Genomic DNA, 20,792 nt, shown 5'->3' on the forward strand with positions numbered 1-20,792 from the left:
ACTGTTAAACTCCTATTCCTTTGCATGTTCTTTTAAATTTGTTCATGTTTACATTTGTAATATAGTCAGTTTTAGAGTAACAATCAAAATAATTGTGTCCTCCAAGATGCATATTGAAAAACAAGTTTGTGCTAATTTAGTGTGGGTGGAAGTAAATATATAAACAGCCTATAAACTAAAAAGCCTGAACTGGACATTTGTGCTAAAAAAAAAACTATGTTTTAAACTGAGCTAACAATTAATTTTGTTAACTAAATGTAAAATTTTACATTTTAATGGAATGTGATCTAATTAATTTACTTACTTTTATTTACCAAGTATATTTATAAATTTCAGTGGCATTTTACTTTTATCGCTTCATGTTTATGAGGGCCAAGAATAATTGTTTTGAGTGTAGTAGCTAGCTTACTAATAAGAGACTAGAAACTGAGGACGTACAGTACAACTCCATATCTTAAAAATCACATTCTTTGTTGCGCCATCCATTAGTTTGCACTAAAGCTTATGTGTGTTACATGTGTCTGGAGTATGCAAGTCCTTAATCCAGTCGTTGATTATTTCCATTATTTCCGAAATGTTTGTGAATATTCCAGTGTGGATACGTGTTGTATTACTTATAATACAGAGGGATATGTAGAGTCTGTTAAGTTTCAACTTGGAGAGATAAAAAAGCAGACACACCAAAAGGAAAGTAAGGAGGTAAGCCTTGTTTTAAGATTTCCACAAGGTTAGAGATAGGCAGATATGCGTTACAATAAATGTCAAGTCTCCTAAAAACAACTCTGCTTTTTTAAAAAAAAAAAAAGTATGGGTTGTGAATTTTAAATTATGAAATGTTTCTATTCATATATCAAGTAAAAACAAAGAAAAGGAAAGAAAAACACAACTCGGCTGAAAACAGCCTGCAGTGATATTGTCAAGAATCACAGTTTATAAATCAGACACAGGCATTACTAACAGAGAAAGCAAACGTATTTACACGTGTAGTATATCAAAAAAAAGAAGCCAGTTATTTAAAAGAGAAGCACAAAATGTGTACGTGTCTATCAACAAGGTGATAAGAGCAGCCTTGGGAATGCTGAACTGATGATTGTATTTGTCATTGTGTCATTTGTTTTCCTCCCACTTTTCCCTATAAAATTGACCTGCTGCTGTGCTTCATCATGTTCTGAGACAGTGGTAAGAGTAGAGAAGATCTTGATTTGTTGAAAAGAAAAATTAAACAATCTGTACATTAGTGACAACCATGCAACCACAAAAATAGAAATGCACTTTGTTCTCTGAAACAATTCAACTTTGATCAGAGGTCAGTTAAAAAAATTGAACTTTTCACTAGGCTAGAGTCTAAAGCACTGAGGCAACTGTGTGATTTTCAGCGGACATTTACTGACATGAATAGCTTATTAACATTTTTATACCTCAATGATACCAAAAATCATGATTGTTGCTATTTAATCATTTTCTATGCTTATGTTAGGTCAACAAATTTTTGGTGTCTGTAATAAATGGAAATATGGCTTCTTTTTGTAAATTGCAGTTTGACAATTACCTGTATATAAAAAAAAATGCAGCCAATTCAAGACAAAACCATTTAGTTTATGGCAAATACAGAAGCGTTTCAAAAAAAGTGATGGGAGAGTGTCAGTCCTTTTTTATAGGCGAGTCAAACGGTATAAAAACTGGTCACCATTCAGCTGCCTGGCTTCACTGTTTCACTGCAACACAATTGTTGGTTGAAATAACAAAGCATCTTCTGCTTCTTTGTCACGAATCAACATTATATGACATATATGACATTATTTGACTATCCTACAGAGATTGTTTCAACTATATTAAAGTCAAAAGACAAATCCCAGTCAGTCAGCGTGCATAGCGTCTCTTGAATTTGGCAAAAGTAAGTATTCCCAAACTTTTCACATTGGAGGAACAGTCCCCGCTGTCATTATATTGTCAGCAGGGACTTTGTTGTTGTTATCATTCAGAATGGCATGGATTGAGAAGAGAAAAATTGTTGAATTTATCTCAATTTGCACACTGAGGATGAGAGACCAGTGGGTCCCAGAGGATGACTGGCAAAAGAGGTTGAAGGTGTCGTGATTCACATCTCTGTGTCAGCCACGGGGGTCTGGGTGGCAGAGTGTCCATTGGTAGTGGGAGTAGCGTTGGTCCCATTTTCTGGAGGAGACTCTCCATTGACAGTGGGCTTATCAACTTGCTCCTGGGGCAGGGGTGCAACAGACACCAGTGTATTGGCCTGGTTCTCCTCATCAACCTGAAAAGACTCGGCCTAAGAGAGAGCACAGAACCAAGACTTCATTTCATAACTTATTCTGGATTAGAAGAGCTTTAACACAGGCCAGCTACATTTTAACATACAAGCCACATGGTGTGTAATTGAAAATCGATTTGTTTTTGTGGGAGTTGTTTAAATAAGCACACTCTCAGTTAATGTCTTAGGGTGTGTGCTTTTTCCTTGCAGTTTCCACACATACTTGCTTTATTATTTTTCTTGGCAAAAACAAAGTTTGAAAGTGCGATGGTTTTTACTCTGTCAGTGAGAAGTTTGTGGCCATGACTGATTCTCACAACAGATCTTGATTAAAAAAGCACAGCATCAACAAGCTGTTACACCAGCAATCACATGGATGTACCACCATACGTAATGTACGTGATGTTCTTTAGACAAAAAATTAAACCATCTGTATCCCCCAGGCAAGAGGCTGAAGCAGAAACAAGAGAAAGCACCACCTTAGCTTGCTTACTCTATTAAGTCAGGAATTGACTGTAAGATAATAACACATGTGATCTCAGATCCATATGTACTGTTTTTTTCTGGAAAATTTACAGTCACTGTGTACTTTAGTTAGATCAGGTCAAAGGTTAATTTCAGCTATTTACTCTTAAAAAAACAACCCAGAAGGTCGGTATAACTGTTATAATTTACTTCATTGCTGCTTTTAAAACACAGCACCCACAGTGGCCATCATGTGAAAAGCAACTATTAAAAATAAGGGATTTTTGGCAATAAATCTACCCACCAGTCTGACTCCTTTTGAGTTCTTGCGGTGCATCTTGAGGTAATAACCAGCTACCAGCAGTGCAGCCAGCAACAGGCCAGTCAGCAACAAGGAAACCAGTACCAACTTTGAGTTCTTTCCCCAGCGAGGAACAGCCTCCTTCACATCAGTCTGATTATAAAAATGTGTACAAAGTAACATTAGTTGAGTGTTCAGTCATAATTACAGCACTTGTAGAAAACCAGAAAAAAAGATCACTATAGAAACTGAAATGGGCCCCATGAAGGAGTTATGTTTTTAATACCTATATTTTTTTACTTGGAGAAAAAGATCTTCATTATCCAGTGACCGTGCCTTGAGAGACTTTGGGGGAAAACAGCTCCACTCTTTCTGGAAATGTATGCATAGTTGCTGCAATATATTTCCTGGCTTCAAAGCAGTGTCAAAAAAGATGCCAGTAAGCAGATAGACAGCATAATGAAAAATGAAACGTGTCAGAAAGAGGGAATTGCTTATAAGGTTGTTCAGTATATGTTGGAACAGGGAGTGAACTGTAGAGTATGACAAATGCAGAGAAACAGATGGGTGTAACAGGCACACCCATAACCAAATATTGTTCCCTAGGTATTAGAAAAAAATGTTTTGCTGCTGACAAGTGGATTGTTTGTGGGGTTTGACACCAAGTGTCAGCCTGATGCCTTTGAAAAAGTCTCCAAACTCTTTTCGTATTTCGTATTTTTCCCATGAGTAGCTTCCTGTCGAGTTTGATTATGAGTCAACTTTTAGTGGCTCTTTGGTGCCCTCGTGCTATTGCATAGGTTTGAATCTTTATCTATCTAACAGATAAAGTGACATTATGACACAAAGACAAAAACAAAAGGTAATTGGCACTGAAACTACATCCAAATTATATGACTATACTGACACTTGTGCAATATAGTGCACTAGGTAGGACTTTACCTTGTCTTTTATGTTGTCGTTGTTGAACTTGTTAGCCATGCCTGTAACATCATCTGTAAATACACAAATGTTGGTGTTTTTACTGTCACAAGGTAGACATAACCAGAGGGTGCTATATTGTTGGACAAGATCATTTTTGCTTTAAAAATTTATTGGTGATTTTTAATGTTTAAGGCAATAAAGAAGATGACATTAATGCAGATTTTGCAGGAATTATAACTCCTGCCAGCCAAAACATAAAAAGCTTATTATAGGCTTCAACACTGAATATCAAATTTCAAACTGAGCTTATTAAAATATTGGTACTGACCTTCAACATATTTCCCAGACACAAGGATTTCATCGGAGTTGTTTTCCTGATAGATCTCTAGTTTACAGTCCTCACTACACAGCTCTTGTAGAACGCTTTGAATTTTCACTTTAGATTCCTCCTACAAACAAGACAACAAATAAAAGGTCATTAGCACTGAAACGGTTTTCACATGTCAAAATCTAGAATAAACGTGAAATTCATTGCTAATACCAAATCATTAGCTCCCTTCAAAATCACAGCTCCAAACCTTCAGTATCACCTTTAATCTTTCTCTCATTCCCTAATCCCTTCACGCTCAGTTTCATTTCTCTTTGTCTTTAATCCAGTCAGGGCTATCACAATTCTGTGTGCTACCTTTTCATGTAATCTGATCCAAACAACAGACTCTACCACACCGTAGCAGCCCTTTATCTCAGTTCAAAAAGGAACAGATGGCAGGACACAGTAACAGACAGCCAGGGAATGTGCACGCTTATCTGATAATTCAATTTTTATTTCAGTTTCCCTGCAGTGGCACCAGAATGGTTCAGTTCCATAAATGAATGCACTGCACTAGATAAGCCTTTCAATTACATATTTAGCTGGATAGCCAAGACCTTATTTTGCAGGTCCATCACTGTGTTATATGCAGTGTCTCATATCAGGAACTTCGCATGCCATTACTGAAATACTTTACTCTTTAAATAACGCAAGGGTAAACGCCTATATACCCTACTCTGTTTCAGTCCCTCCCTGTGAGCAAGGTTTACTCTCTGATCTGAAGCACGGTTCATTTCAGATCTCGGTTTCATCCTGTTTATAACCATAGCAGCATAAACTGTACTGCTCAGTTGTGATAAACTTTACATGAACCATTGTTGTTGTTTAATTTGCTCTAGATTAGAGCAAAATTGTTCCTCTGAAATGACAGTGAAAAACAGAAATCCTTGGTAAATGTCTTTGACTGGTGGCACAAGAACCCCCGATGTTATTCTGCTGGTTACAGTATATTCTACAAGGCATTTGCTGCTCAGGCTACATGAGAGCTGTAGCTAACTGAAACCATATCTAGTGAGTTCAGACCTCCACATAGCTTTGTAGACCTCAAAGCTGTTATGCTTAGACACTGGAGAATGTATACTTCTAAACACAAACACACCCACACACACACCCACAGTACTGCCTGAGGTCTCTTTACATTATTCATTTTACAGTAGCGGTGAGCTTCCCATCATGCTCCCACTCCCTCTGCACTCATAGCACCATACATCCCCTGGATTACATACAGCAGAAATATTTTTGGACATTTCCTGGGCAGCGTTTTTCTCTAGCTTCACTGAGATGTAACAGTTACTGCCTTCAAAATGAGGAAAAATTTCCTGCTGAGCTCATGTTCGCCTGATTGCCAGTGGGAATGGCAACTAAACCAATCCGGGGAATATTTTTCTCTCTAGTGCAGTTGGTTGTTTGTGTGAGCACAGGATGAAATGTATGCAGGAATATTTTAAGATTCTTTGTTTTACTCTCGGCTATTTCCGTCTTATTACCTGTATGATTTTGTATATTTTTCTTCCTGCTACGTCTTCCAAACATTTTCATTGTACACCGAATATGAGAATAAGAAACAGAACTTACACAGTTGGAGGATGCCTTGAGTTTCAGACTGACAGCACTTCTGTCTTCGATAACCTCTTTGCTCACGCATCTGACATCACCCTTTGGCACCGGCTGTAAAAAGAGAGAAACCAAAACTCTTAACCTTGATGTGCCCTTCTTACCATTAACTGCAGCATGGCACCAGCCCAATGTAGCCAGTTCCTCTAACCAGTGTTTATACACAGAATTCGATTTAGTGTTGAATTCCTTTGTTGCCCTTTCTAATAATTGTATCATACTTTGATCCTACGTAAAACAATCATCTTAATTCCTATGGCACATTCAAAAACACAATATCTGTAAGTTATTTAAATTAAATCCACTAAACATGAAACAATATGAAACACATAAACAATGGAAATTTACAAAATAGAATAGAATTAAATTTAACTTCATACAATGCAATAAGGAATTCAATATCTTACGCATGTTGGGTGTCCTGTCATCTCTCTGTTTTTAGGTTAATGTCATTCAAGTGCCTAAAAAGTGAAGTATTAATGCGCTCCTCTGCTAAGCTACTTTTTAAGCTACTTAAAAACATCCTTTTTTTAATGATTAAACTGTTATTGATTTTCTATCATTTGCTGATTTCCCTTACACCGAGTCCAAATAACATTATGTCTTAATTGCAAACATGTTTGATGCTCCCAGAACAAGGAAAAAAAATCTAAGTCACACTTTTAGGATTGAGCTCAAATATTCAGAGATGAAAATTTGTATCAGTTTTTGCTGCAGGGATGACATTTTTGAGTTGATGAACAAATGCAAAGGAAATGTATTTTGTATGAAATCCATCCTTATTTTCTTATGCAAAATCAGCTACCACTAATCCTTTTTCCACATCAGGAATCGTTTGCAAATAACGTCACGCCTGAGTATAATTTGCAACATTTGAAAATTTGATGTAAAACCAGGTGTCCCTCAATGTTCTATGCTTATGCAGCTATATGTTATTCTAAAGTGAGTATTTAAAGTAGACGTCTTCAAATAAGAAGTAAAATGATTTGTTTTGTCCTTTTTTTTTTTGTTTTAAATCACATTTACTTGTTTCTATTCAACAACATGCTTTTCTCGGTCTACTCTTCCAGATAAACTTCAAACTAGCAACATTGCGTTATGTTATGACAGCCTGTGCAGTCTTACCTTTGGTTTATTGTTAGGTCCGTCACCTCTTGAAGGTGCTGGAGTATCTGATTCCAGAATTTCCGTGTGTACCACAAATTCTGTTGCACCAAATGCCTTCTGTGTAGCTTCAGTTTGACTGTAATCATTGTCTCCCGGCATCTGTGTAGTTGTAGCTGCTGTAGCCGCTTGAGTTCCTTGTTTATCAGTAGGATATACCAACTTTTGACCTTGTGAATCATCGTTTGCTGAAAATATAATTCAGTTGACATGGTTAATATGGTAAATAGCCATACAATACACACAGTTTCGATTCCAGGCGTTTGCGTAAAAAAGGTGGCAATTTACTTATTATTAAGTATTGCAGTTTGGTTTGAAGTGTGTGTAGACAAATGAGTGGGCTATGGTTTTAGAAAATTGCGTGAGGTTATATGCAGTTCATTCTGAAAAATGATGACATTATTTCAGCTACAGCAATCCATTCAGCCCAGGGGCTTAGGTACACTTTAAATGAACTCTATTAAGTATGTGTCTGTTCGTAGGGACACTGCAGCCCTGTGTTTACAGGTCTAAGATTTTACATTTGTTCTGATAATACCTGTATTCATATAAGAATTGTCAGGACAACTTGGTATTCTTTTGCGTAGATTGTGACTCAAATAAAGTACTCTGTTCTTTCTTCACATAAGTGAGTCCATTTGTCACACACACAAATAAATCTGTACAACAAACCTCAATAAAAGGTATTATTATTATGTAATGTATAGTGTTTCTTACCAGGAAATTGTGATGGCTTTGGGACCATGTCTCCACGTACTATCGACGATCCCACAGCCGCCGCTGTTTCTTGTTTCATAGGTGCGTCTGTCTGCGCCATGACTCCTGCTGTTAAATCAGAATGTATGTTAAGTATAGGAAAGAATCTTTCAAGGGTTTGTTTTGCATTCAGTTACACGGAAGAAACATGACTTATTGAGTCAGTTGTCCATCATTTTAATTTACCTATGCAGGTGTGATAAGAAAGTAGGTCAGAGCTGTTACCTCTGGTGGCAAATTTAGCCATCGGAGGTAACAGCTTGTAGCATGGATGGAGAATGGTTTTTAAAAGTGTGCTAGCTTAATGTCAGTTATTATCTTAATGCCTGGATTCGATGAGAGCTCTTCAGTGTTCTCACAGTATTATTTCTTCATGTCCCTCGAGGCCTCTGGAGTGATGGAAGATTAGGTAACAGATCGTAGTGCAGTAAATAACTAAAGTCTCAGATCCACGGATCACATCACAAAGTCATTTACTCTGAAATACAATCTTTTTCGCTTCAAGGTTTTAAGAAAGATCCTACGTTTGCAGTCACTTATTTTTGTTTAGACACAAATGGAATGTACAAAATAGTTTCCTGAACTGTATTAATTTGGGTTTCTATCAACCTGTTAAATGCCCTGACTGAATGTGCTGCTGAAAGACACCAGGCAGTGATGCCACAGCTTTTTCCAAATTATAGAATTATGTAATAGGTTACGGCACAGTTGTTCATTTTTCAGGAGACGTGTGACTTTAGGAAAAACATCTTTGATTAATTTCAAAACCTGTAATAACCTGGATTGCTCTAAAGACACATTTGATTTTTGTGTTCGTTTGCTGCTATGCTGCTGCACTCTGCAGTCACTGACTCGAGCTCTTTATTGTGTTTTTGTTAGTGGTAGGATCTAAAAGTCCATACAGGGTACGCAGTGTTCATTCTATTTTACCCAGCTCTCCCTCTCTCTGTCTAACAACAACAGCATTACCTCACACTCAAAACATTCCCATAATACCGTTCTTCTGCAGATCTCATTACTTCTACACTCTTACTAAGTCATTCCTTATTGTCCCATATTAAGTTTGTGATTGATTTCAGGTTTCAGGTTTGCAGTTGCTCTGTACTGCCCCCTCTTGACCTACATTGACTTCATTTTTGTTTGTGCATACTGTATACAGCTGTTACACATTACGTAGATGAACATTAGATTTCTGTGTAAATTTAAGCTGACATTTTACAGCAAACAAAAATTATAAATGGTATATTTAATGCTTACCAATTAGTTGAATTCCTAGTATGGACATATATTCATATTGTAGTTTTCTATTCTTATATAACTCACAGCACCTTACACTACAAGGCACTTTTAACTTTTACATAAATAGTCATACAGTTTTTACTTTCTGTTCATTAAGCCAGAGTAGGAAACTACTTTTGTACTTGGATAATTTGGCATGGAGAGCATACAAACTCTCTCCACAGACAATATTTAACAATAGAAGGTCACTAGAAAAAGTTGCATTTCCTGCAAAAATGCAGTGTAGTGGAATCTACGGTGGCCCTGAAGTGCAAATCACACCAACAAATTGCTAAACACAACAACAAAATTGAGAGGCCCTGATTTGTTGGTGTGATTTGCACTTCAGGGCCACCGTAGAAATCTGCTGTAAACAGTTGAAGAAGCAGAACTTTCTGCTGAAAAGAGGTAAAGAAGTGGAATTTTTGCTGAAAAGAGGTGAAGAAGTGGAATTTGTGCTGAAAAGAGGTGAAGAAGTGGAATTTGTGCTGAAAAGCGGTGAAGAAGTGGAATTTGTGCTGAAAAGCGGTGAAAAAGCTGAACTTTCTGCTAAAAAGAGGTGAAAAAAACTTACTGCATTCACACAATAAACTATTTAAAAATCACTGGCATCTTTGTGCCATGCTGTTTTCTAATACTTAGGACCCATTACCAAATGCTGTACTTCCCCCTGGGCTTTTGCAGCAACAACCTTCAGTCGCTCTTTGTTTGGGAGTCACGCTTCCCTCCACTTTTTCTTTGATGAATGAAAAACATCTTCTTTTGGGCTGAGATCAGGTGACTGATTTGACCATTGAAGAATATCTCTTTTCATTGCCTCGAGAAACTCTTGCTTTGCTTTTGCTGTCATTTTGGCTCGTCATCCATTTACACTGTGAAATGCTGCCTGATCAGTTTTGCAGGATTTGGCTGAATCTGAGCAGAGTGTATATCCCTGTACACTCGATCAGCAGTCACATCATCAGTAATCAGTTTATTAGCACAGTTCCACATGCCCGTGCTATAACATTGCCTCCACCGTGTTTGATAGATGATGTGGTAATCTTCGGATTACATGCTGTTCCTTACCCTCTCAATACTTTTCTCTTCCCATCATTTCTGGTAAAAGTTGATCTTGGTTTTTCAGAACTGTGCAGCCTCTTTTAAATTTAGACAAATTCTAATCTTGCCTTCATATTTCTGACATGTATCCTTCTCCAAATACTTATAGACCTAATTGTAGTTTAGACTAAATATTGTTGGAACATTTGAGTAACCTACACAAGATGTGATTTATTATTTATTTTATTTTCAATATTTTTCTCACATTCTAATTTTTATTGGTTGTTGTGTCATAACTCATCTTTTTTTTCAGGTTGCTTCAGCTTTTCTTGGAGTCATCTCTCTGTCACAAGCTGGGGTCTTCATATATGGGACACATGTGTTTACACACTGGTGACACTGTGACACATTTCCACCAACTTCATAACCCATTGTGACACGCAGGTGCCACAAGTCTAGTGTAAACATTGTGTGTGCTTATAGCTAACAGGTGGGATGGTAATCTCTAAGGAGTTCCTTTGGCATGATTAGTGTCAGCAACTGTCTATTGCAGCTGTCATGTGAGATCTGTTTTGCACTTTGTCATTGTTTTTAATTGCTTTAGAAAACACATAACAGTTAGTGATCTTTTCTGCATCTACATAAAAATTAACAGTAAATTTATCATGTGAAAGTTGCAAATATGAATCCTCTGTTTGACTTCACTCTGTATCTCTAGTTTACTTTCAGAGCAGGGACCATCTTCCCTTGTTAAACCTGTCTTTGAGATCCTTTTCCAGCCTGCGGCCTACAGCTGCCCTCCCTCCAGTCCCTCCATGTCTGGGTGGTCTGTCTGTTTATTTTAATGGAAAGGAGGAGGTTTAGTATGGGTGAGATGGTAAGGCATAAATTAGGTTTTCTCATACAAACGTGACATACAGGCTAAAGCTGAAATGTGTTGTTTCAGCTCTGAGGTCATTTTCTGTACTGCATTGACAATTAAAACCCAGTCAATTGTGCTGTAAAACAAAAGTCTAAAGATGTACACTGTGGCTGATTGTTATGTTTAGTCCTCCGTAACAGTCTGGCCTTTGAAGCAGACTCTGCTGGACGCTGGGGAGATGTTGTGGTGAATGAAAACGATAACATTAGCAATATTTTAACATATTTGCTGGATAAAATTCAACTATAATAATGAAGCAAGACCATCTCAAGCACATGTTTATAATTGGCTGCAACACTTTTATAAAGCAAAACATGCGTGTTTTAGCTTGAGGCGAAATAACACAGGGCCTTCTGCAACTCTGCCAACATTGCCAGTAAATCCTGTCCAGCTCTCTGACCAGCCATCACTCATTACACGCAAACAAGTTTTCCTGACAGACCAGAAACCAGATGGAATGAAACCTCTGCAATATAATTACCTCTTATGATCAACATTTACAAAAACATTTGGATCTGAATTTGATCGCATTGTTTTTACCTAACAGTGCTGCTTTTTTGGTAGATTCTTTTTACACTTGCCGTCTGCTTTGGTTATTGGTTTAGAGGCAAGTCTGTTATTTAAAGGTAGATTGTAGCCTTGGCCTTTGTGCTGTAATCGATACAGTGGTGTTATATCCGTATTTTAACAGATTTTCTAACAGCATGACCTTTGAACTCACCACCACCTCACCTCTCTTTACCTTTCACACATTCATTTAAACTACAACTAAATTGGACTTTTAACTGGGTTTACTGAATTCTTATGGTATGGTATGTTTTTTGTCTTTCTGTGTTTAATGTCTAGAAAGGTCAAGATATCAGTCATCAGCCGTGGGTCTAGCTATCACTGCACAAACAAGGCAACTGTAACTGTTGTAATAAACTTAGATTCCATATGTTATTTAGCATAGGCCCTGACTTCATTGCCCTCTTAAAGATTTTCCCATCAGATTGCTCTGAGTAAAGTCTGCAGTCTGGATATGCTAACGCACACCCCCCATCTCTTGGGACTCTGGATGAAGGAATGTGGCAGGCTTTGGAAGGAGACGAGCCCTCGGTTCCACGCCCTGCTCCCTCCCAACCCTCTGTCTCTCTTCACCCTCTCCCAGTCACGCACAGCTAATCCCAGGCATCCAGCGAGATGAGATTTAACTTCAACCTTCACACCTCCCACAGCATAACATTGCGTAAAGCAGTTTAATTTCTTTCACGATGTTCCAGAAAGTTTGCAAAGATTGCGTCATGGTGTACTGTACATAGGGTGACCAGATGTGTGACCCAAAGACTTTCCCCCCCCCACTTTCCTCCCACATTGTGAGACTGGGTCCCGCATTTTGATTGTTTCTAGTTAAGCCAAGGTTCAATAAGATACGCGCTGATTAAGGCATGTTATTGGTACTGAAATTCCTAAATGGTCACAAGCAGACAAAAGAAATGTAAAAAATGTTGCAACAGAAAAAAGGGAATAATGAAATAATACAAATAATATTGGATATGACTATAAAAAAAAAGTATTTTAATTTTCTTTTTATTGTACTTATTTTACGAGGGAGCTGCAAATACTTTGATTTGGCAGATTTTTTTTTCATTGATGACCTTCCTGATGCATCGTTCAAGGGATCTGTTCTTCTGTATTGACAGGTTTTCATGTAAATTGTCAAAATGCACCCATGTAACTGCAACCACTCTGCATGCTTCACTGTATGTATATGTGAAGCATGAGCCAGCTGTTAGATGCTTTCAGTGATCTAGCTTTACAAGCCTTTGGCCTCCGGTCCCACCCTGGCTTCCATAAAGTCCTGTGATACATGATCACGAGGGGAGAAAATATAGCATTGTGTGCCCGTGACCTCTGGCCTCTGCCTGCTTCTACTGATGAGAACCCTGTAACGTGTAATTGGGCTTAGTGAGGTGATAATGGTCTACACACATCAGTTAACCACCATGTTAAAGTCCCAGTGACCGAAGCTCCACTAGCCCCCGCTGCCACAAAACATTTCAATAGCTTTAATTCACAGTTTGTTTGTTTTTTTTTATGGGAAACCAAAAAAATATGTTTGTATATATGTATAGAAATGTGTTGTTTTTGATGCTAAACGCCAACACCCTCAACACACACACTGTAAACACTCAAAAATCACAATCATACTATATATACTTGAAATAGGCTCTTGTCAGCAGGACAGGGATGTCTTGTGCAGTGGTGAGTGAATGGAAGCTGTGGAACAGAGTAGCAGGATAGATCCATAATGAATGCCATAACATCCCACATGCTGTTTGATCAGCACTGCGTCAACAGCATGCAATGTATAAACATATAAATTAGTTGCAAAACCAAAATCTTTTATGGAGTAATATTCAAAAAAGACTTTAAAAACAAAATTCTGCAGGCATTCTACAATTCTACACATATTTGAATCGCTGCAGTATAGTATAAAAGAATCCCTAAAATAATTTCTTTTTAAAATAATTAATGCCCAAACTTGGAAGAAAGCTTATTTTACGGCCATTAAGTGGAATTTGTCTTCATCTGAGTCTATCTCGATTTCAGGCAGGATTACAGAATGATAAAAACAGCATTCATTGATGTATTCATAGTGTTGTTTTCTTAAGGGATGTTTTCATAATTTAGTATCAGAGTTTGTTAAGCATACACTATGGAATGTGACATTGGAGCAGAGTCCCGTAGGGTTAAACATGCTCTGCAACTCTACCCTCTTTGAAACAACAGTCTGTTGACCCCTACTATCTTGACCCTCCCCACCCCCTACTGCACCCTCTCTGCACCCCCTACTCTGTCATTTCTGTCACGCCAATTAATAGCAGAAGCCAGGCCATTCTTCTCTCATGGCAGCAAACCAACTGAATCTCATGGTTTCAATCAGGCCGGTGAAGCAGAATCTACCTCACCCAATGCTGCCCAGCTGTAACATTCACCCAGCCCAACCCTGAAGCCACTGCAGCTTCTTATCAAGAGTGTGATGCCTGTTTATAGGGACCACAATCAGGAAACATGACATCTGTTTTCAATTGCAAGCAATATATCACTCCCCAACCCCTCTCACAGACTCACACACCCACAGTCACTCTCTCAGTTGCCCGCTAAAGTTTCACTGCCTAGTGCGTTTATGAAATGAGCCTGTCTGGATTGAGTGTGTGCAGGTAGATCCTGTTACAGTCAAAGCTGAGGATCAGTTGATAAAAGGCTTTACGTGGATTTTGTCCAGAACAAATTTAAGATTATACCTGTTGAAAATCGACGGGAATTATCATAGCTAGCACACGTTTCTGGGTGGTACTGAATAAAAATCATCTTAATGCATCAAGAAGTTGAACTAACTGCACTTATTCAATGCCCACAGATTCATTCTCTGTATCTGAAACACTGACGTTATAAACCTGGGCACTGTAGGGGGAAAAATCCCACTGCCAGGGCCAGATGGATGAGGTACTCCTCCACACTTCCTTGTAAACTTTTAGTTTTACAGCAAAAAAGTCAACTGGAGACTAATAAACACAGATGCTTACAGCAACATTTCATAACACTTTCATTAATCTATATTCATATAATTAACATCAGCTTTCCCAGCCATAACATGGACACTTATCACTTACACATACTCAGATATGGTGTGACGTTGAACTAGAATTCTTGTTTAATTAATATTAACCTTGGTCATTTATAGGAATATCCTTGCTTGACTAATTATCAGTATTTCAGTTGTACCACAACATATATAATGAATATCTTGAAGTTGAATCTTAAAGTCTTCTCTTTTTAATGCACTCCAATAAAAGTAACAGTTAGAATGTTAATATTTATTAACTCCAAGGATAACACAATGAACTCATTCCATCCATCCATTTTCTTAATCATTTATGCACCTCAGGGTTACGGGGAGCTGGAGATGATCTCAGCTGTCATTCTGTGAGAGGCCAGTGTACCTTGGACAGTTGGCTAGCCTATCGTTATCACAGAGAAATTACCAATCACTTACACTCACATTCACATCCATAGCCAATTTAGAATCATCAGTTAACCTGTGAACTCTGGGAAAAAGTTGGGAGTACTTGGAGAGACCCCACCCTCAGTTTCACTCATAATGAGAGAACACCAGACATGCAGGGGAAACATGAAAGTGCCACAAAGAAAGGCCCCAGCCTTGATTTAAACCCAGGACCTTCTGGCTGTGAAGGAAATAGAGTATGTACATGAAATATATTTGTAGTTTGTTTATGCAGTGATAATTTTCCTCAGTCCTTGCTTCTCTGGTACTCCCTTTTATGTAATTTGTAGATCAGAGCAAATGCTTGGACCTCCTGGTTGTTTTTATAAAGCCGCATTTTCGGCTATACCATGTGAATGTACATTCACTGTTATTACACACACAGTAAACCCAAAAGTACAAAGGCTGGAAACACTTCAAAGCCAACACTGCTGAGAGGACAGTGGAAAACAGTCTACTCTTATTAGTAATGGATAAAGGAAAACACAATGGCAAGCAAACGAGAATGGTATATATGTTAAGTGCGTGTATGTAGTGTGTGTTTGTGTGTATGTATCAGCATGTTTACTTGTCACCGCTGGCTCACTTGACACTGAGGTTTGAGATATTCTGTGCTGTGTTTCTAAAAATGAAATGAACAATCTGTTGCTGACATTTTTCTAATTCTTTTTGCTACATCTCGGACTTTAGTGATTCTTCAAATCAGCTCACAATGAAGTCAACTTAAACTGTTTCATGAAAAATCAACTCATTGTCTGGGTAACATGCTTGTTCACAACATCTGTATGTCTACTCTCATTTCATCAGAGTTATATAGTAAACCCATCTTAATTTTATATATAGATAACTGCAATGCTCACATCTCCTTGGTTGGAAAGGCAATTCAGGAATAGGGATTGTTGCCTACGTTTGTAAACTTGATTCTGTGGTTGAAATATGCTTAAGCTTAAGTGGTCTGTTTTTCATTTGTACTATAAAATCTGTTATCTTCTTTATTGCTATTCATCTTTATTTGGCATGCCCATTTGGCCCAGATACAGTGTCAGATGCTTTGAGCTGCTTTGAATTAGCAATTCTCATCAGAACACTCTTTTTCTTATCCAACTGGAGAATAAGAGTTTGTATCCCTCCAGATCTGAATCGATAGCCCACTGTTGGTTGAAACTATATGGGTGCAGTTTTATTTTGCAAAGCCGATGCAGCTGCCTCCCTTTGCTGATGACCTCAATCCCATAAGTTCTACATGCCATAAACGGGACATGAGGTTTGAATTAAGTCCCCCAGTGTGTGATTCATTTGCAGCCACAACAGAGGGCACTCAAGATGATAGTAAAGCATGAGCCAAAGAGCTTGAACGAGAGCTGTTTTTTTTGTTTTGAACTTTCCTATGCCACTATTGAATCTTAATATACATTTTCTTCTGCGCATATCCTATCTTTTATTTTTGTCTTTTTCTTTTCCTGTCACCAAATGTCTGTTTACTGGTATAAAGTAGGGCTGCCACGATTAGTCGACTAGTCACGATCACGTCGACTATCAAAATCGTCGACGACTGATTTAATAGTCGACCCGCGTCGTTTGAAGCTTTGTAAGATCCCAAAAGACGCAGGAATAAGTAGTAGGATTTAAGAGTGTAATAACGGACTGAAACAGAAGATGGCAGCACTGCATGTACAAGGATGCCAGCGCCGTTAAACCCCGAAGAAGAAGAAGCTGTGTCCCAGAATTCATAGCGCATCCCAGCTCAGTTTCCAACAATGGTGGCAGCTAGTTAGTTTTAATGTTACTCTTATTATTCTTTCTGGGTCACAAAATAAACGTTTAACATATTTTCAGGCGAGAATGTAGCTGTGTAAACCTCAAATATCTGCTCAGTTTATCAAGACACATATTTTCAAAAGCGCTCTGACGTTTTCGGAGACGTCTGTTACCCACCAGCTCGATAGCTAGCCGGGGGCAAGGCTCACTAGAGCCCGTGAGAACACCGGACTCCCGGCAAATCGTTTTCAAACCCACCGCCGTCTTTCGCTACTCAGGTTAAACATATACAAATCCCTCAGATAACTTAAAAATTTTATTGTTTGGCTTTTTTTTTAGTATTTTATTTGTTCCTGAGTAAATCGGTTTGGCTGAGATTAAAGTTATAGTTTTTACACAGCTGAATAAACGTCAAGCAGACAACTGATTATCAGAAGTGTGAGATGCTTGAGAATATACTCTGGTGTCCTGTTATATTTTAGATATCAAGGAGTTTATTAAACTTCACCGAAACAATCTGCAAATTTCATTAAAATTTAATAAACTATCATCTTGTCTTTATTTTTAGTTTTAGTTAGCACATACCGTAAACACTTAAAGCTGTAAGCTAATGATAGTTATATAAGAGCAGATGCATGCTGGTGCAATGGATGCATGATCTGATTAGTCTACTAATCGCAAAAATAATCGGTGACTAGTCGACTATCAAAATAATAGTTTGTGGCAGCCTAGTATAAAGCTACAGATAGGAATTCTATTCAAAACTGGTTTCAAATGAATTTAAAACATTTGCCACATTTAAATTTAGCTATTGTAGGAACTAAACTTTAGAATAAGTTCTGCAGTGTGAAAAATATGGTGACATCATCACACAAACATGAGTTCCAACTGTCTGTGGAAGTTGAACATCCTGATATATCCCCGATGGCTCCCCAAATCTGTTGCTACTTCACCACAGCCTTTTTTTGAAATGCACATTAACATGCAAACCCCACACCCTTCTTCCACGCACGCTTCAACTGGCCTCACGTTACAACCAGCTAAATATAAATACACATTTCTCAAAGTCCTTGAAAATCATGGGAACCAGTGCTGTAGAAAAGGAAACATAACACCAGTGGAATGCCCATAAATAGTTCTGTTGTACTGTAGAGTGCAATACAGAAAAATTAACTAGATAATACTTAAAAACTGTTTGGCTGTATACTCAAAAGTTCAAAATAGAGATTTTAACTTGAAATATCAATTCAAACTTTACTGTACCTCCTCATAATTTAAAAAAATCACTCTCTAAAAAAAATCCCTTTGTTTGCCTGGGCAAACTACAAAGTAACCCTTTTCTGAGAAATATGTTGGGGAAAACAAATCTTTATCAACTGCTTTTACAATGTATATAGATCTATTTTATGTTGGAGACAGTTAGGATTCCTGGGAATCAAAGGGTTGTAGGGTTAAAACCTGGATTCAACTCAAAGACCATTCAAACAAACGCTGCTCCACCCCAACCCCACCCTTACAGTTCACTCGAATTCAGCAGATGAGCATGCGATCTTAGAATTTGTATTCTTTGCATTTAGTATTTAGTAACTTACCATTTAAAAATGAAACGATGAGGAGCAAAGCAAAAGGCGGCATTATGCAGGGCCTGTGTGTTCTCTGTGCGGAGGATGCTGCCATTCTTGTCCTGAGCGGACACACGTCCAACGGGTGTGAGTAAAAAGAGAGGGAAAGAAGACGAGAAGCTGGTTGAGCCAAGGCACTTTAGGGTTTCCTCTTACCCAGAGCAGGATGGTGTGGATAAAGCCCCACTTGTGTTCTGTCAGTTTTTATATAGCCACCCCCCTTTCTGCTTCACTAAGGCCCAGCCCTACACCCCGTCTTCCACTTTAACCCTTCATCTGTGCCCCCACCCTTCTAGCAGGCAAAAGGAAGGCAGACATAGGAAAAGTGAGTAATGAGATCTTGTTGGGGTGTTGTTTGTTTTTTTAAAAACCCTCTGCATTCTTTAAATGCCTCTCGATGTTTAGATTATATGTGCATTAAAAAAGTGGTTCAGTGCTTGAGATATCCTTTATAGCAGTGCTGTATTGTGTGAAGTGTTTTGGTGATCACTGTTCATTATTTCATCCATTCTCTGACTGGGCAACAATGTCTGTTTGAACTGTGAACCCTGTCTGGACGGGAGCATTAATCCATTCACAATAAAAGGTGATAGCTCACAATAAGCTGTGACATTCAAGTCCTTAATAGGCTTAAAGAAATAGGCCGTGGAGCAGAATATCATACTCGAAACAAAGGTGCAATCCACTGTTATGTTAATAGCATTAATCCATTTCAGTGGCCTGCAGTCCTCACTACTCTGCAAGGCCATCAATCAATGCGAGTCTTGCCAGTAGTTGAGACACCACAGGATACGCTTAAACCTTTCACACTTCCACAAAGTCCTGAAAGCATCTAGCCCCCCTGCAATTTGAGGCTCTTTGCTTTACTTTTGTTTGCTTTCATGCTAGCTCTACTCATGCTCTGTGTGAATTGCACATCTGGAAACACTGGTGAAGGTATGCTAAATGAGTTGTTAAAAAAAAGACCCACCCTAAGGCCAAGAGAAATGAGCAACAATAGTAAGTCGAGGAAATTCACATTCTCAAGGAACAGTCTTGTAACTTGATACCAGCAATGCCCAAATCTCCCTTGTTCCTGTTTTAGCCCATCCTTCCCCCAGTCATTGAATTTCCTTCCTGTAACACCCCCACCCTCTGCAGACCTCTATCAAACATTGAGCTCAAACAGTGGGATGCTGAGGTGGGCAATTGGCTCCTTACTGTGAGCCCAAGATGAGCTTTTGGTGAAAACCTCAAGAAAGAAAGCAGTGGTATACCGATGGCCACAGCTGTAAGCCATCAGTCATGCCACCCCAGTAAAATATAAATTACACTGTTAGCTAGTTAAGTATTTCTTCAACTTGAGTCCTAATGAATCACAACTTGAGTAGTCAATGACAAGGAACAGATTTTACATTTTCCCCTCCACAAATCACAACAGGAACAAAATTATAGTTTTTCTTGCCCATTGTATATGTTTTCTTCTGTAACGTTTTATCCAATAAAGTTGACCTATTTCCAGTCATTTAAAGTCCTACATTTTATACTTTGTCTGTCATAGGGAGTTTATTCCCAGTTCAAAAATAATCCTTGCATTTTACGCAGGGCTTGGTGCAGCCCCTCAGTTTATCAGCTGTTTAATAAAACCAGTTTTAGCGTCTCGCTGTTAATGCTCTTCTCTAACGTTCTTCAGTTTGAGAAGCTGCACCTTTCAAACAAAAGGTTTAAACAGATGATTGTTGGGGTTGCTGTTCTCTCTGACATTGTAGTTATCTAATAGTAGAAAAACACTTTGGCATGTAGCATTTAGAGCTCTATACACCAAGCTTTTGGCTCACAAGGATTACTTGTTGATCTAATTGCTAGAATCTTTGGATAAAGCAAAGCCTATAGGAAATGTCCAGGGTTCAGAGAAACTAATTTATAGTTTTTCTGAACCGTGTGTGTGTGTTTGTGTGTGTGTGTGTGTGTGTGTGTGTGTGTGTGTGTGTGTGTGTGTGTGTGTGTGTGTGTGTGTGTGTGTGTCAGTCTTGGTTGTAAGCGCATTTTCAGATGTCATATTCAAGTTTTTGCTTTTTAGTTGTATAAATCATGTGCATACGCCTCGGAGCATGTGTGTTAAATGCTCTCTGAAATGTATGATGCACTGTCTCATGGGCAGAAATACTTTGCTTGTAGTTTCTCACAGTGAATCCCCTGTAGATATACCCTGTACTTTAAAGACCACAAAAATCTCAAGCTGTTGCAAACCATTTTGTAAAAATGTGTTGTTTTTTTCATT

At 38.3% G+C, this 20,792-nt stretch overlaps 1 protein-coding gene across 1 annotated transcript; it reads right to left on the reverse strand.

Moving 5' to 3' along the window:
- Nucleotides 1–692: 692 nt before the first annotated feature.
- Nucleotides 693–18,734, reverse strand: si:ch211-286o17.1 (hematopoietic progenitor cell antigen CD34). Its single transcript, XM_026167077.1, has 8 exons — nt 18,503–18,734; nt 7,825–7,932; nt 7,069–7,295; nt 5,905–5,997; nt 4,288–4,408; nt 3,978–4,030; nt 3,039–3,188; nt 693–2,287 (listed from the first exon to the last, which is right to left on the reverse strand). Exons 1-8 carry the CDS (start codon nt 18,585–18,587, stop codon nt 2,099–2,101), a joined length of 1,026 nt encoding a protein of 341 aa, XP_026022862.1. The 5' UTR covers nt 18,588–18,734; the 3' UTR covers nt 693–2,098.
- Between the last annotated feature and the right edge of the window lie 2,058 nt (nt 18,735–20,792).

Source organism: Astatotilapia calliptera, chromosome 5 (assembly GCF_900246225.1).
Source record: "Astatotilapia calliptera chromosome 5, fAstCal1.2, whole genome shotgun sequence".
Classification (NCBI taxonomy): Eukaryota; Metazoa; Chordata; class Actinopteri; order Cichliformes; family Cichlidae; genus Astatotilapia; species Astatotilapia calliptera.

What these genes read in the sequence shown, in the direction of transcription:
- si:ch211-286o17.1 (XM_026167077.1), bottom strand. Translation starts at nt 18,587, where the DNA reads ATGGCAGCATCCTCCGCACAGAGAACACACAGGCCCTGCATAATGCCG. An exon ending in CATCGTTTCATTTTTAAATG is followed by an intron (nt 7,933 to 18,502) that starts GTAAGTTACTAA and finishes CTGATTTAACAG; the next exon opens with CAGGAGTCATGGCGCAGACA. An exon ending in ACTCAAAAGGAGTCAGACTG is followed by an intron (nt 2,288 to 3,038) that starts GTGGGTAGATTT and finishes GCTCTCTCTTAG; the next exon opens with GCCGAGTCTTTTCAGGTTGA.